Genomic DNA, 15,350 nt, shown 5'->3' with positions numbered 1-15,350 from the left:
AATAATGTCAGTAAGCTTGCGTACCAGGATAATTAAATCAAAACGCAAGGTTTTTGGTAAATGAAAACTCATTTCCTGTAATCATATGAAGGAAGTATGAGAAATATTTATTGACATCATTTATATCTAAATACTAGTGATATTAGGTCCAAATATAACCCCAGACCTTCTCAGCAGCACTTATTTGATTCTCTTAGAATTAGAGCCATGACTAACAGCTGAACCTTATAACTTTCGTGTTATTTCTTTGAACATTATTTCAGAATGAGCAAGACTATTAAAACTCCAAACTTAGTCTTTGTTTATTACATAAAATTGTCCTGACATTATTTGAAGTGATACATAATTTGAAATATAGTTTGACCAAACATCAGTGGTTTCTCTCTGTAAAGGTTACCCCTTTCTTTCTGAGCAATGATAAAGGAAAGAGCAAGGAATTTTGATGCCAGACATACCTCAGTTCAAATCTTGATTGTATTACTTATTAGCTATCTATCTATGGACAAGGTATTATCCGCACTCCTCACTTGAAAAATGAAACAAACAATGACTTCCTTTTGAGAGTTGGGAAGATTAAATGAAATAAATTGTGTGAAAGTGTCCGTGAGAGAGTGCAAGGCACATACAACATGTTCTTGACACATCTAATTTCCCATTCTTTTTTATAGTTCATAGCTACAATTTTATAGTTTTATAATTCATGTTTCTGTAGGTGTTACAGAATCTAGAATGTTACTAGTTGCTAAAAGCTTCAAGATCAATATTTTTATATATCAATATATCAAGATCAATATTCTTATATATAAGTAAACTGAGCCCACAGAGTATTTTCTTGGCCTTAGGACACAGCGTTAGTTGGGGAAAAGCAGGGGCTATTTGTTTGGAGAGACAAAGTAGAGCATAGTGAAATAATAGCTTTGTTATGTGGTAGACCCAACTTTGACTCCAAATACCACTTTCTAGCTTTGTGACATTGGGAAAAAAAATCTTCTTTGTGTTTAAATTGCTTTATTTTTAAAAATGGGGTTATAGGCCCAGTGTGGTAGCCCATGCTTATAATCCCAGCACGTTGGGAGGGCAAGGTGGGCGGATCCCTTGAGCCCAGGAATTTGAGACAAGCCTGGGCAACATGGTGAAACCTTGTCTTTACAAAAAATACAAAAATTAGCCAGGTGTGGTGCACCTTTAGTTCCAGCTACTTGGGAGGCCAAGGTGGGTGGATCCCTTGAGCCCAGGAGTTTGAGACCATCCTGGGCAACATGGCAAAACCCCGTCTCTATGCCACTACACTCCAACCTGGGTGACAGAGACTCCAGCTTGGGTGAGAGAGAGAGAGACCCTGTCTCAAAAACAAAACAAACAAACAAACAAACGGAGTAATAGTATGTACTGATAGGTTATGAAAATTAAATGATATAATGTAAATGCATGCTTAACAAATGAAGGTAATTATAATCTGCACAGCCAATTATTTGATTATTCAACTTTACATACAAATATCTGAACATTTTCCTTCCCCTGATGACAACAGAAGTATCTGAATTAAAACCCTGACCTGAAAACCTCCTTCAGAATTACTTCAAAGCAATAATGAGAACAGTAGGTTACCTAACATATGAATTCCAGTTTAATAGGAGGCTGTTTCCAGAAAATTCCAAGCAACGTACCATAAGCATCTTCAGTATGTGTCGGGCTGTTGGCATTTGGAGAAGGACATCTGGGAAGTTGTTTTCTCAGGATTAGAGAAGCTCTTATGTTCATTTTTCCAGTTTCTCTTATTAAATCTCTTGCTGAATAACAGTGCAGGCTGTTTGCTGTGTGTTGAAATGAAGAGTATAATCTGTTACTAAGAACTTTTTTTCTCTATTCTAAACTACGTGATTTGTATTGGGTTGGTTATTTTTAATAATACAGTGCTACAATTAACCATACCTATAGACTCAAATGCCCCCAAATAATTTTTGAATACGAACAACCTATCTTTTACAGTATTAATCTTGAAATTGTTTTTCCTCAATGCCCTTCGTAATCCTATTTTCCTAACTCCCTAATATACACCTGCTACAATACTAAGACCCCAAGTATTTTGGTACCCAAATTGCATACCCTTTCCTGCTTATGCCTATCTTGGCCTGAACCTTAGGCCCAGAACTGAGCACATAGCAATGTTAAATGTTTGCTTTTATTGTTATCATTATTGTTATTATACTGCCTGTAAACTCGACCCCCTTTCAAGGCTGAATTCAAATCCCTCCTCTTCATTCTAACTTTATATCTAGCTTCCTTACAACTACTGCTGCACCTAATACTTTATTGTACTCTACTCATCCTCTGTATAACCTACTTTAGTTTCCTACCTTAACTTTATTTACCCCTCCAGACAAGCTTTTAAGGACTTACATATTTTACTTTATTTACAGTTTTAAAATCTTTGTTTGAGAGCTTGGTATTTATACAAACCCATATACATCTATATAAAGATACATAAAGATACACACACATACACACACATATACACATATATACACACACAGATTCAAAGCCATTTAGATCCTTCCATTGCACTGCACTTGTAGAGTGTGCTTTCATTACGAGGTTTCAAGTTTGCATGTAGTTTGATGCCTAGTGTTTTTTGATTTGAGACCACTTGTTAGAGTACAGCTCTGGGTTAGGAATTTAGTCCTAGGTGTTCTACTGTTCACTGCTCTAACTCTAATAAGATCTGGCCTCTGCAGATTTATCTTTCCCAATTTAAAGCAAAAATGTTTGCTATTATTACTATTATTATTATTATTATTATTATTACACTGCCTATATACTCAACCCCCTTTCAAGGCTTAATTCAAATCCTTCCTCTTTGTTCTAAATTCTTATCTGGCTTCCTTACAACTACTATATCTTATGACTATACAATCTTTTTGGTCCTTCTGGTTGTAAAATAATCATTCCATGAATATATGTATACATCATATTGGTAAGTGGCCACTCAGGGATCAGGTGCCAATACTGGAAACACAATGCATTCATGTTGTATATTCAGCATTTGTAAGACTGAGTGCACTGTTTCTTCCTTCACCTAACTTCATGCCTTGGGATCCTTGTTCTGGGTAATGATAGCATCATCTGCTTAAGAGCAAGGCTAGAAACCCTAAGTCTGACCACCCACCTTCCTCTCTTTTACTGCTAACATCAGATCGGTCACCAGATGTTAAAGATGCTCTCTGTAAATGTAACCTGAAGGCAAGGTGCTTACTCAACTATGAATTACCAGCTAGTAGATCTTACACAAGAAACATCATCATTATATAACTTTCATTTGCAAAACCAGCAAATACTTTCCTTCTGCTCACCTTACATGATTTCTGAGAGAGTTAAATAAGACAATGTCCCTGAAAGCAAGCCAAAAATTTGCAAAATGTTGAACAAATATAGAGTATTATTGTTATTAGAGTAAGTTGGTCGTTTTAATAATATCTTTTTTCTAATAGACATTGCTTTTTTATTTTCTTATATGAAACATTCTTTTCTTTTTCTTTTTCTTTTTTTTTTTTCTTTTTGAGATGGAGTCTTGCTCTGTTGCCCAGGCTGGAGTGCAGTGGCACGATCTTGGCTCACTGCAACCTCTGCTTCCTGGGTTCAAGCAATTCTCCTGCTTCAGCCTCCAAAGTAGCTCGGATTACAGGCACCCGTCAGCACACCCAACTACTTTTTATTTTGTGTTTTTAGTACAGATGGGGTTTCACCATGTTGGTCAGGCTGGTCTCGAACTCCTGACCTCAGGTGATCCACCCACCTTGGCCTCCCAAAGTGCTGGGATTACAGATGTGAGCCACTGCACCCGGCCTTATTTTCTTCCTTTAAAAAATTAGGCATTACTAAAGTATGAAGTTAACTTACACTTCTTTGTGACAAAATATGGGATGTATAACATAAAGATTGAGACTAAAGGGAGCTGTATTTTATGATTTTTACTTTGCATACAAATCTCTCTGTTGCATCGTTTCAGGTGCCTGTGGTAGCCATATTGGGTTCAGGTGGGGGTTTCCGAGCCATGGTGGGATTCTCTGGTGTGATGAAGGCATTATACGAATCAGGAATTCTGGATTGTGCTACCTACATTGCTGGTCTTTCTGGCTCCACCTGGTTAGTATACATTTTTAATTTTAGTTTTATAACTTTAAATATTTAGGATTTATCTAACTCAAGCACTAGAAGAGAAAAGGGGATTTAGAAAGTTGATCATTAAATTACTGAAACTTTCCAGTTTGATGCCACAATCTGCTTTAAAAGATTTTTTTAAAGACAAATCCATACTTAATAATAACTTTTTGTTGCAAATTTACTTCTTTTAAGCCACTTTGTAACTTAAAATGTAGTTAAAACATAAAATAAAAAAGACTAATTGAAAATAGTTCTAGATAAAAATAGAAGTGGAACAACATACTCCACCCATAATTAATTTAATCTTCTTATAATTTGCTGATTTGTAGTCCTTCAGTGAACACGTCTAAGTCCATATGATTCACTACATATTCATTTTCTTCTTTAGGGCAAATAGAATAAGATGCAAGATACCATAGTATACAGAACAAAGAAAACAATTTTTTTGAATATAGAAATATAATATATTTCATTGATTTTCATCTAACTAAATATGAAATTAGTCTTTTAAATTTAGGTGGAGACTTAAAGCATCCACATGTATAATACTTGTACCCTGTAGGTTTTCACAAATATATTTATAAAACATTTTCCAAGAAGATATTACACACTTTTTGGTTTGCTTACCTCACATAAGTACATTGAAAATCAAATGAAAAGTCCTTGCTCACATGTCTCAAATAAGAGTATCATCTTATTACTAAAGATCTGTCTTGGACTTACAAGGCCTTTTTAGTCATTCAGCCATGGCAAACTCATCTATCAGAATATCGTATTATATATGTCTAGCATTTTAAAGTTTCTGTGTCATTTTATCTTGTGAGATGGGTATGAATTTATTCATTTTAATGCTAAAGAAAATTTGACTTAGAAGCCAAATGATTTGTCCAACATCACTAGTAGAGCTAGCATATAAACTCAGGCTTTTGATCTGTCATTCTGAGTTCTTTCTACTAAACCACACTCTTTTCTGGGACATCTATATATTTTACAGGGAGTTTCACATTTAAATCATCCACAGTTTCTTAAATGTTTTGAATCAGATTTAGTCATGAAACAAAAACTTAGAGCCATCATTGCCATCTTCTCTATATGTACCCTCAAAATGATTTATTTCTTCTGAAGGAAGGGTGTAGCCCATCATTATTCTTTCCCTTGAAGGAAAGAGCAGGCATCTGCCTGTTTAAAGAGTAATGTGTTAGAAAATCTTGGACCCTTACATTAGTTCACCTACTCAATCATTTTGTTATTATTCTTTGAGTGGTGTTCTTTCTTTGTACTCACTGTTTATTACATCCTGTTGTCCATCACTGACAACTGGAAGAAGCTTACTTTCTTAAACTCATCTAATAAAGCAAGACTAGACTTTGAGTGCTGATTTGGGGATATAATTGTGTATGTGTGTGCTTGATTAGAGATATAGTCATTGCTTTGGTTATAGATTTGGTGCAATATCTTCTCACATTCCCCTGTCAGTAAACAAGTCCTGTAAAATGTAATTAAAAGGATTTTAAATGTGCACATATATATATATATATATATATATACACAGTAATTAAAAGGATTTTAAATATGCATATATATATATACACAGAGAGATTAATTAAAAGGATTTTAAATGTGCACACACGCACATATATGTATACTTCTACTCTATCTTTCACAGTCTTATTTCCATAAAGATCAGCTTTTCCCTTTTTATTTCATTTCCTTAAAAGGCTGCTCACTCCTTGTAGTAAATTTTCACTCACAGACCACTTAATTTGCAAAGTTCTTATTTTCCTTGACTTCTCAGTGTATGTGGGGTGGGGGAGGGAGGGATTGGAGATTGAGACATTTCACACATTGATTTATGCTTCTTTCTAATTGTTCCTATCATGCCTTTTCAGTTTTATTTCATCCTCTCTGATTGGCCTCTCCTCCATATATTGTCCCTACCACTTCCACAATTTCTCTCCCTAATGTGGGCTTTCCCTCAGGGCTTCTCTTTTGGTCTATTATATCCATATGTCCTCCATAGGTAATTCCACCAACTTCTGCCATTTTAGCTATTACCACCAAGAATTTAATTCATGGAACCCTGTAACACTCCAAAACTTCATAGATAAAAAGAAAATAAAACCCTAATGGAGACTGCAAATAAGCTGTCATAGAGGAGAATCAAGTAAAAGATGGTATCTAGAGGGAAGGATGCTTCAAGAAGGAGTGGGTGTTTTAATAATGTTGAAAATCTGTGAAAAGCTTAGCAAAGGACTGGGTTTGGTTAGTGGTTTTAGCAGGAACCACTAGTAAAAGTAATTAAAAGATACTTTTAAACATGAGATTGTAAAAAATAAGAAGTGAATAAAACATGAGAGTACAAAAAATAGGCATATGAACCTCATAAAAGCCATCTATTATTTCAAGTACTTTGTTTGGAAAGGGAAGGAAGGAGCTCGGTCATTGTTTGAAGGGAACACAGGGCCCAGGGAAGGGTTTTTGTTTATTTATTTATTTTTTTCAGAATTTAAGAGAGTTGAGCATTTTCTAGATGTCTGAGATGTAGGAAATAATGTAGAGGCATAGATGGAAGATAAAGAAATAGAAGATACTAGAAGATAAAAAGAAGATAGAAGATAAAGAAAATAGATAGAAAATAGATAGAAAAAGACTCCTGCAGAGACAGGACACAAGATTGAAAGCACAGGTAAAGGTGTTAACCAGGGAAAGAAGAGATGCTCCCTTACCAGAAGAAAAGGTGGCCAGGATGATTCATGTTCACAGTTCTCTCTTAAAAAGTACAGGTGAGAAGGCAAAACGTTCGAAGGAAGGAATTCGGAAAGACTTGGAAAAACACATTACGCTTCTATGTTGTGTAACCTTTTATGTTCTGCTGATACACGGCCATTATTTGGTATAAGTGAGGTAATACGGAAATATGTGGAGAAGCCCTGGACCTCCCAGAAAGTTTTCTGTGATCACAAAAGAGAATTTTAGGTAGGACAAAGCTTCCCTTATACCTGCTACTACCTTTATGGTAATTACTTCTGAAATCAATTTTGGATGATAGTTGTGATTCATTAAATACAAGTATTAGCCAACCTGGAGACCTGAAATGAGTGAACTAAAAAAAGAGGACAGTAATCCTGTGTTCTTTTACTCAGGATTAGTACAGCTTTCTTCCTCAGCTGTTCTTTTATAGCATCGTAAGGGGCTATTGGATGTTGACTGCCAAGTTTGTACAGTATTACCATCTAAAAAGAAATCAGAACAGCTCTGCATCTATAGACAGTATGGTCCAATTTATTGAACTAACTAAAATAGAATTTGAGAGCGAGAGCTTTCAGTTTAACAGTACAAAAAATTCTTAGAACAATGAAAGAAGAAACAATATTAACAGAAATTGTCACATAAGGTGTGACAGGATCAAAGGTCAAGATATGTGTTAGAGAAAATTTGTTGTTTAAGAGCTAAGTTTGTCTTGTTCCCTAATGAATCTCTCTTACCTAGCACAGTGCCTGACTTTCCTTAGGTCATAGTTGCTTAATCACTGAATGAAGAAATGTGTTAAGTGACTGCATTTTATGGGAAAATTAATTTAGGGGTTTTTAAAGCGTTTTAAGATATTTCCTTAACAGATGTTGAGGGTCTTCTCAAGTCATTCCAAATCTCAGTTGCAGATGAGAATCACTTCTGCTCTTTTTTAAGCACAAAAATTCTAAATGTTTAACCCTAAATGTTTACCCCAAAGGTTTGGATTCAGCAAGTCCTGGTGGTTAGCTACTGATATTTTAAAACATTGACCATTTGATTTGGAGACAAGCATTGAACTGAACATCACTTCCTCTCTGGCATGATTTAGATTTAAAATGTCACAAAATCTAAAATGCATATAGATAAAAAGAATGAGGTGTCTTATCATATAAATATGTTGAAAAATTCGAGGCAAACATTTCCAGATTTTTATATAAATAAACCTAAGTCCCTTTCACTCATTAATTAACTAATTTATAGAGGCCCTGCTATGTCTAAGCTACTCTCTTTTTGAAACTTGATTGGTATAATTGGGAAACATTATTGGTAAAGAGATGAAAATTAAGGCTTAACTATAGAGTTAAAAACTGGGGTGATACTTTTATGGTTTTTTTTTTATTTTTTGAGATAATCTCACTCAGTTAGATGTAACTGCAGGGACACCATGAAAAGATTATCCAACTCTCCTTGTGAATTCTAAGGAATATGTGTCATAAATGCTGAACAAGCAGAGACCATTAACCCAATGCCAATGGTTGAAGTATTCTAGGTTTTTCTGTTTCTCGCCAGGGTTTGTATTTCCAAGCCAACTGCTTCATGAGACGGGAAAAGAGAGAGAGAGAGAGAGAGAGAGAGAGAGAGAGAGAGAGAGAATACCAGATTACTTCAATCTTCAGAGAGTACATTGTGCATTTATTAAAAGTATGAGAAGGTCCAGAATATCATATCTTTTTTGATTTGGATGAATCACATGGTAGACTTTGGAATAACTATAGGAATAAATGAATTGTGTATCTTTCAAGTATTCAAAGCTGCATTTTTATAGATATTTCGTGATTATACTAAGTTGAGTTGAGCAAGTCTATTTGATTTATCATTATCACATGTTGAGGGAACTGTTTCAAATTCAATTTGTTGTACAAAAATTGCTTAAAGCCTTTTTTTTCTGCACATGTGTTCCATGGTGGGTCTGTTACCCTCCATTTATTAACTGATTATTATTCTCAGCTTGTCTCCAAGGAATTCAAACCCAATAAGGAATTATAATTTATTGTGAAATAGGAATAGTTTGGTCTCTAAAAACTGAAGTCTTGTATAATAGACTAAAAAAAGAAGCCTATTGGGGAGAGGACAAATTTTGAATTCCAGTTCTGCTGTTACAAACTGGGGAATATGAGCATGTTATTAAAATTTCCCAATGCTCTTTTTCTTGATAATTAAAATAGAATATTTGAAAGCCACCGTGAGTCTTCAAGACAACAGCTTATGAACAATTAACCAACACAGTGCCCAGAATATAGTAGGGGCCTAAGAAGAATTAGTTTTCTCCCCTCGAAGGGACGATAACCATTATAGTAGACATTTTGATTTGAATCCCAAGGAAATAAGAGATTAAAACATGTGCTATTTTCTCCTTGGTTGGATGAAGTGATGGAATGTTTACATATTCTATTTTTATTTTGTTCTGTGAGTTTCCTAAGCTGTGCTTGTCATATGCCAGACATTAGCTAGTCACTGAGGCTAAAAAAGATGAATAAACAAAGTTTATTTCCTGAAGGAGGAGGACACAATTTCTTGAGGGAAACAGATAAGTAAACGAGTAATTAATAGTCAGCATGGGATCTACCATACTAGAGGTATTGGTTCACAGGTAGGAGCACCATAACTAAATATTTATTATCTAGATATCAAATATCAAGGCTCATGGTGATTTCCAGTTTTACCAGAAGTGGCCAAATGGCTGGCAGACAAGAGGCTTCATAAGAAAGCATTTACTTTAAAGGCTTTATTTCTCTTTAGGATTTTGCCTTCAGATTCATATGTTCAGAAATTTAGAGACCTACAGTTGACAAGATTTGAGATTTTTGTCTAGTTGGCCAATGGATAATTGAGGAGAAAAAAGCATTTTTCAAGGGAATTAGGAGTTTACAATAGTTGGGACAACACATTTTCTACCTGTAGATAATCATCATGGAAATTTAGATGATCAGATTGCTTGACTAGTCTTGGAGCCAGACAAGTCAATTCATTTACATGACTCAGATGTGCTCTGTCATCAATCTCTAATACTCTGATAGAGATACTCCATTCCTGGCACACCAGACAATGGACAGTAGTCCTAGTAGGGCACCTTCTCTCTTGGACTGTGGATGAAAGTTCAGTGTTTCCTCTGACACCTCTTTTTTTCTTTACCTTCATGGTGGACTAGCTCCTTTCTGATTGACACATTCTTTTCTTAAATGTTTTAATATCTGCAATCAGATAATGAAGTTAACCAAATATGTCCACCATGCTTTATTTACAGAGTGTGCCTTCTTTCTTTGGAGACTGTTGTGTAATGCCCTTTATCTTTACTGATTGTGTTTTGTTTTCTGTATAGGTATATGTCAACCTTGTATTCTCACCCTGATTTTCCAGAGAAAGGGCCAGAGGAGATTAATGAAGAACTAATGAAAAATGTTAGCCACAATCCCCTTTTACTTCTCACACCACAGAAAGTTAAAAGATATGTTGAGTCTTTATGGAAGAAGAAAAGCTCTGGACAACCTGTCACCTTTACTGATATCTTTGGGATGTTAATAGGAGAAACACTAATTCATAATGTAAGTTACAGTTCAATCTACATTGCTTTTATAACAAGTAGACAGAACATATTATAATATTATATTTTAAATAAAAGAAAATGTAATACATTTTATAAAAGTCAGTGGACTCTACTTATTTGTCCAACTATGTGTACTGAGCCCATTCTCCCCACCAGAGATTATAATTCTTCTACCTTTCAAACTAGTGCTTACTAATTCATTTCAATGATGTAAAGATTTTGAATGTGTGAGGAAGTGCTTTTGTATTCCTTTTCTCTGGAAAAAAAAAAAATTCACATTTTAACCCTTAACTGCCCATTCCCTCCAAGAATGGTAACATTTTTAGATGAGGAAGAATGAAGTTTGCCTGAATAGAGTCAAGAAAGGAAGGGGATCACATAGAACCGACCCGCTTGATGCATGATTGCATTGATGTTTCGTTGAAGATAAAGCAGAGGAGCACCTGTGACAGGGAGTCCAGGGGCTAAGTTTCTTCCAGGCTCCACAGTTGCTAATTCATTCTCCAGTTCAGATGTAGACATATAATCTAGAGTTATGATTATTTTTTAAATGAAGATAGTTACTTCCATAGAGCTTATTTTTTGTTGTTCATTCAGGACCTAGTAATTTCTAGAAGTAATAAGACTTATTTTTATTATAAAATTATAAGATTTTGATTGGAAGTACTATTTTGAATAGCATTCTTCCTGTATCTGTTTATAAATTTAAAGTCATCTTTTTCTTTCTTCTGTGGACAGAGAATGAATACTACTCTGAGTAGTTTGAAGGAAAAAGTTAATACTGCACAATGCCCTTTACCTCTTTTCACCTGTCTTCATGTCAAACCTGACGTTTCAGAGCTGATGTTTGCAGGTATGCTGTTTCCTTTCTCAGAACACTTCCTGGAACCTCTGAATTGCAGTTTCCCATGGTTTTCCTTAGAGGAAGGTCATAGGCAATTTCAGTTGTTTATTTTAATGTATTTTCTGTAACATAAGACTTTGAAAATATAAGAAAATATTAAGTGAGATGATTTCCTGGTTGTAGAGAATATTCCATGAAACTAGTAACTAATGTATTTTCATTTACTATAGTAAAATAAAAATCATGGATACAATCAATCAGTATAGTCAATTAATTATCCACTCCTCAGTAACTTTTGACAAAATAATATGCCTAGTGCTTTTAGGTAGTGCAAATTGTTTTACTTGTTGATTATCTTTTCATTAATTGGGTAATATGATCTACAGTCCTCCCTTGGTACTCATGCGGGATTGGTTCCAGGCCCCCCTGTGGATACCAAATTCAGTGGCTGCTCAAGCCTCACATACAAAATGGCACAGTGTTTGCGGGTAACCTACACACATTCTTATGTATACTTTAAATCATCTCTAGGTTATTTACAATGCCTAATACAGTGTAAATGCTAGGTAAATAGTTGTTATATTGTTAGGGAATAATTACAAGGAACAAAAGTCTGTACATGTTTAGTACAGATCAAACAGTACATGTCAACAACGTTACATTTTCTGGAATTTTTTAAAAATATTTTTGATCTGCAGTTGATAGAATTTGCTGAACTCATGGGTATATAGAGCCAACTGTATGTTTGCCATTCAAAGTGCTGTTGTAATTTTTATAATTCATCACCTAAAAAGTTCTAGTGTATATTTGTAGTGGTTGATGAACAAATGCTTCATTTTGTTAAAATCTCAGGAGTGAACACTTGTTTCTTCTCAAGCTTTGCTTCTTGGATACTATAAAAGTGCACAACACTACTCGGGAGGCTGGGGCAGGAGAATGGCATGAACTTGGGAGACAGAGGAGCTTCCAGTGAGCCGAGATCATGCCACTGCACTCCAGCCTGGGCCACAGAGCGAGACTCCGTCTCAAAAAAAAAAAAAAAAAAGGCACAACAGCATACTTTTGGGGGGGCCTCTGTCAGTGTTAGTCTGCAGCACAACGGCATTTCTGACTATGGCTGGTGGGCTTCATTCTATTTTTAGGAAAATTATCTCAGTGACTTCAGACACACCATGAGCTTAAAAAACCATCATGAATGGTGTGTAATTAGCATATATATATCCAGAATCCTTTTGTAATTTTCACTTTTCTCTCAACTGCCTCTCAGACAAAAATTTTGAATAGTTTACAAAAATTAGCACACATGGGATCCATTCATTCAAATGTTTATTAAAATATTGGCTAAAATGTTTGTCATGCTTATGGTTCAGAAGGCACTTATCACATTTGCTATTTTATTCCATGTTTCCCACAACTGGGGAGTAGGTATTTTTAGCTCTGTTCAACAGAAAAAAAACGAAAACCTCATAAAGATTAAATAATTTGCACATTGCTGCTTAGAAAGTAATTAGCAGTGCTGAAATTGGTTTCAAAAATCCTTTGTTCTTTTTGTTTTACCATACTAACTTCTGATGTGTACATAGTGATTACTGTCTATATAGATTGCAGCAGTCTGCCGGGCGCTAAGGATGAATTCCTCTTTCCTCACCACAATATATTGTCCCTACCCTATAAGACCTTATAGTCTGTTTGGAAAATTTACAATAATTATTAAAGAAGTTAAGGCACAAGAGAGTACAGAACTGTTACTATACACTGTCATTTTGACCAAGCTATATAATCTATGTTAGACCCAGTTTTCTCAACTGTTAACTGAAGATGAGACTTCTCACAATGTTTTGCCAAAAAATGAGACAAAGTATGTAAACAATGGCAGGCCCTAATAATAAGTTTCCAGTACATTTTAACAATTTAGAATGTTCTGTGAAAGCTGTATAAGAAAAGTCAGAGGTCTAGATCTTAAAGATTAATAGGATTTGAATATGAAAGGCACATTTAATTATTGGATTGTGGAAGGGGGCATGTAGTAGGGTCAGGGATAAATCAGGTATGCTCAGTGGCAACAAGGAACCACACATCTTGGGCTATAATGGGGTTCATAGTAGAGAGTTGAGACTTTATTACATAGAAAAGTAAGCGCCATAATGAAATTGCTTCCCCCCACCCATAGCTATTATCTTGTGGAGCTTTGAAATTTTTGGAATTGTTTGATCTATAACACTTGCATGCTAGTCGGATTTTTGCATGGCCAAATAAATCATCCTTCACCCAGAAAGAATTATATGGTCAAAAGAGCACTACATTCTAATTTAAAAGCCTTGTCTTACAATACTTCTAAGCTGAATACCTCAGGCTAGTCATGTAATCGCTGATTCTTATTTTCCTCCTTATTTAAAAAAAATATATTAACCCTAAGATTTATCTTCCAGAGCTATTAAGGCAATAATATGAAATATGCATAAGATGAGACTGAAAACTATAAAGAGGCATACAAATATAAAAGTTTGTTTTTATTGTCATGATTGTTCTGGACTTTTCACAGTGGTTGTATTTTATTCTGAATTTTCAGTCAATAGCCATTTTCAAAGAAAACCTAACTAAAATAATTAAAGAATAAATAATATTTGGATGAGTGGATATTTGGGTTCTTTTAGACTGAAAAAATGCTGTTTTATATTCAGTTAGTAATCTTTGGACCTGGATGTGTCTTCTTTTGACATCTGCTTCACTGCAGTACTGCTACTGAGATGAGTGGTGCATCACTAACCTTCATTGTTAAGCTTCTGTCATAAGGCGGTTTGAGCTGTGTCTTCCAACAGATTTAGACAAAATCACTAAACATTAATTATATGAATCTTGTACCCAGATAAGACATCTTAAGGTACATGTCTTGAGTGTTCAAGTAGCTTTACTTGAGTTACTGAGAAAAAAAGAATAGAGACACATCTGTAATTTATTCTTCTAATATATGCTTAGATTGAAAGTGGCTGTGTAGAACAAAAGTTGAGATAGTCTCTGAATTATATTTTTAAAAGTCAAATAATCAAATTAGCTTACAGAAGCTTTAATAACAATTTTACTTCAACAATACCGGATAACATTTTCCCTTCCTCTTGGAATAATTTTAAACACACCTTTCATTTAGAAACTTCTTGGAAATTTTCAACAAATAAACATTGGTGTTTAAACTGTTAGAAATTCCTGACTCCTCCACTACATCACATTGCTGAAAGGACTTAAAACATTCATTTAAAAATTTCCACTGGTGAATAAACTGCATTTATGGATTACAACTTATGGTTATGAACTTAGCATCATGCTAAATTTTTTGACAGACACTTTAGAAGTACAAATATAGTACTTTTCCTCAAGAAAGTTATAATCCTATTGAAAGAGACAAAAATAAAGCATGGAAAAATTCCTATAATATACCTAGACCTGACATAAGTGTGTAGACCTGACATAAGGGTGAGATATCATAGAGATTTAGTATAGTCGTAAGAAAGGGTGATGAAACTTGGATTTAAGTCGAATGTAGAAGGATCTATCAAGTACAGGTAAAAAGATACACCTTTGTGTGGAAACAATATGAGAAAATGCTCAGAAGGGAAGCCAGAGTTATGTTTTGGGCATCACTATAAAAAAAAAAGCAACTAGTCTAGGACTTATGCACACATTGGTGAAGAAAAGGTGTTGTATTTGGAGGCACCATTAGTCCCAAGTTATGGAATGATTTTAATTCCAGACAGAAATATTTTTATTTGATTTTGATGATAATGGAAATAGTTAATGCTTTTGTGCAGGGCAATAAAATTATTCATGTAGTGTTTTTGAAAAAGGCACTTTGGTGACCAATAAAAACAGAATGGAAAGGAATGAAACTGGAAGCAGAGATATCACTGTGCTTTTGTGATAAGGCCCTGGAACTAGGGACATACTGATAAGAAAAGAATAGATGGATATGAGAGGCCTAAAAGTTATCGGTGTGATGCAATGATGGATTTGATA

The 15,350-nt window shown here is 34.7% G+C and overlaps 1 protein-coding gene across 3 annotated transcripts in view; it reads left to right on the top strand.

The window, feature by feature from the left end:
• The window catches only part of PLA2G4A (phospholipase A2 group IVA), a 159,854-nt gene that overhangs the window by 99,755 nt on the left and 44,749 nt on the right, over nt 1-15,350 (top strand). For all 3 annotated transcript variants that reach the window (XM_004028065.3, XM_055378071.2, XM_055378078.2), the window contains 3 exons: nt 4,007-4,143; nt 10,274-10,496; nt 11,237-11,351. In XM_004028065.3, coding sequence (XP_004028114.1) covers nt 4,007-4,143; nt 10,274-10,496; nt 11,237-11,351 — 475 coding nt within the window. The remainder of the gene's footprint in view (nt 1-4,006; nt 4,144-10,273; nt 10,497-11,236; nt 11,352-15,350) is intronic.

The sequence above is a fragment of the Gorilla gorilla genome, chromosome 1, assembly GCF_029281585.2.
Source record: "Gorilla gorilla gorilla isolate KB3781 chromosome 1, NHGRI_mGorGor1-v2.1_pri, whole genome shotgun sequence".
NCBI lineage: Eukaryota > Metazoa > Chordata > Mammalia > Primates > Hominidae > Gorilla > Gorilla gorilla.
The sequence above is the reverse complement of the archived record's forward strand: the minus strand, read 5'-3'. Positions and strand labels throughout refer to the sequence as shown.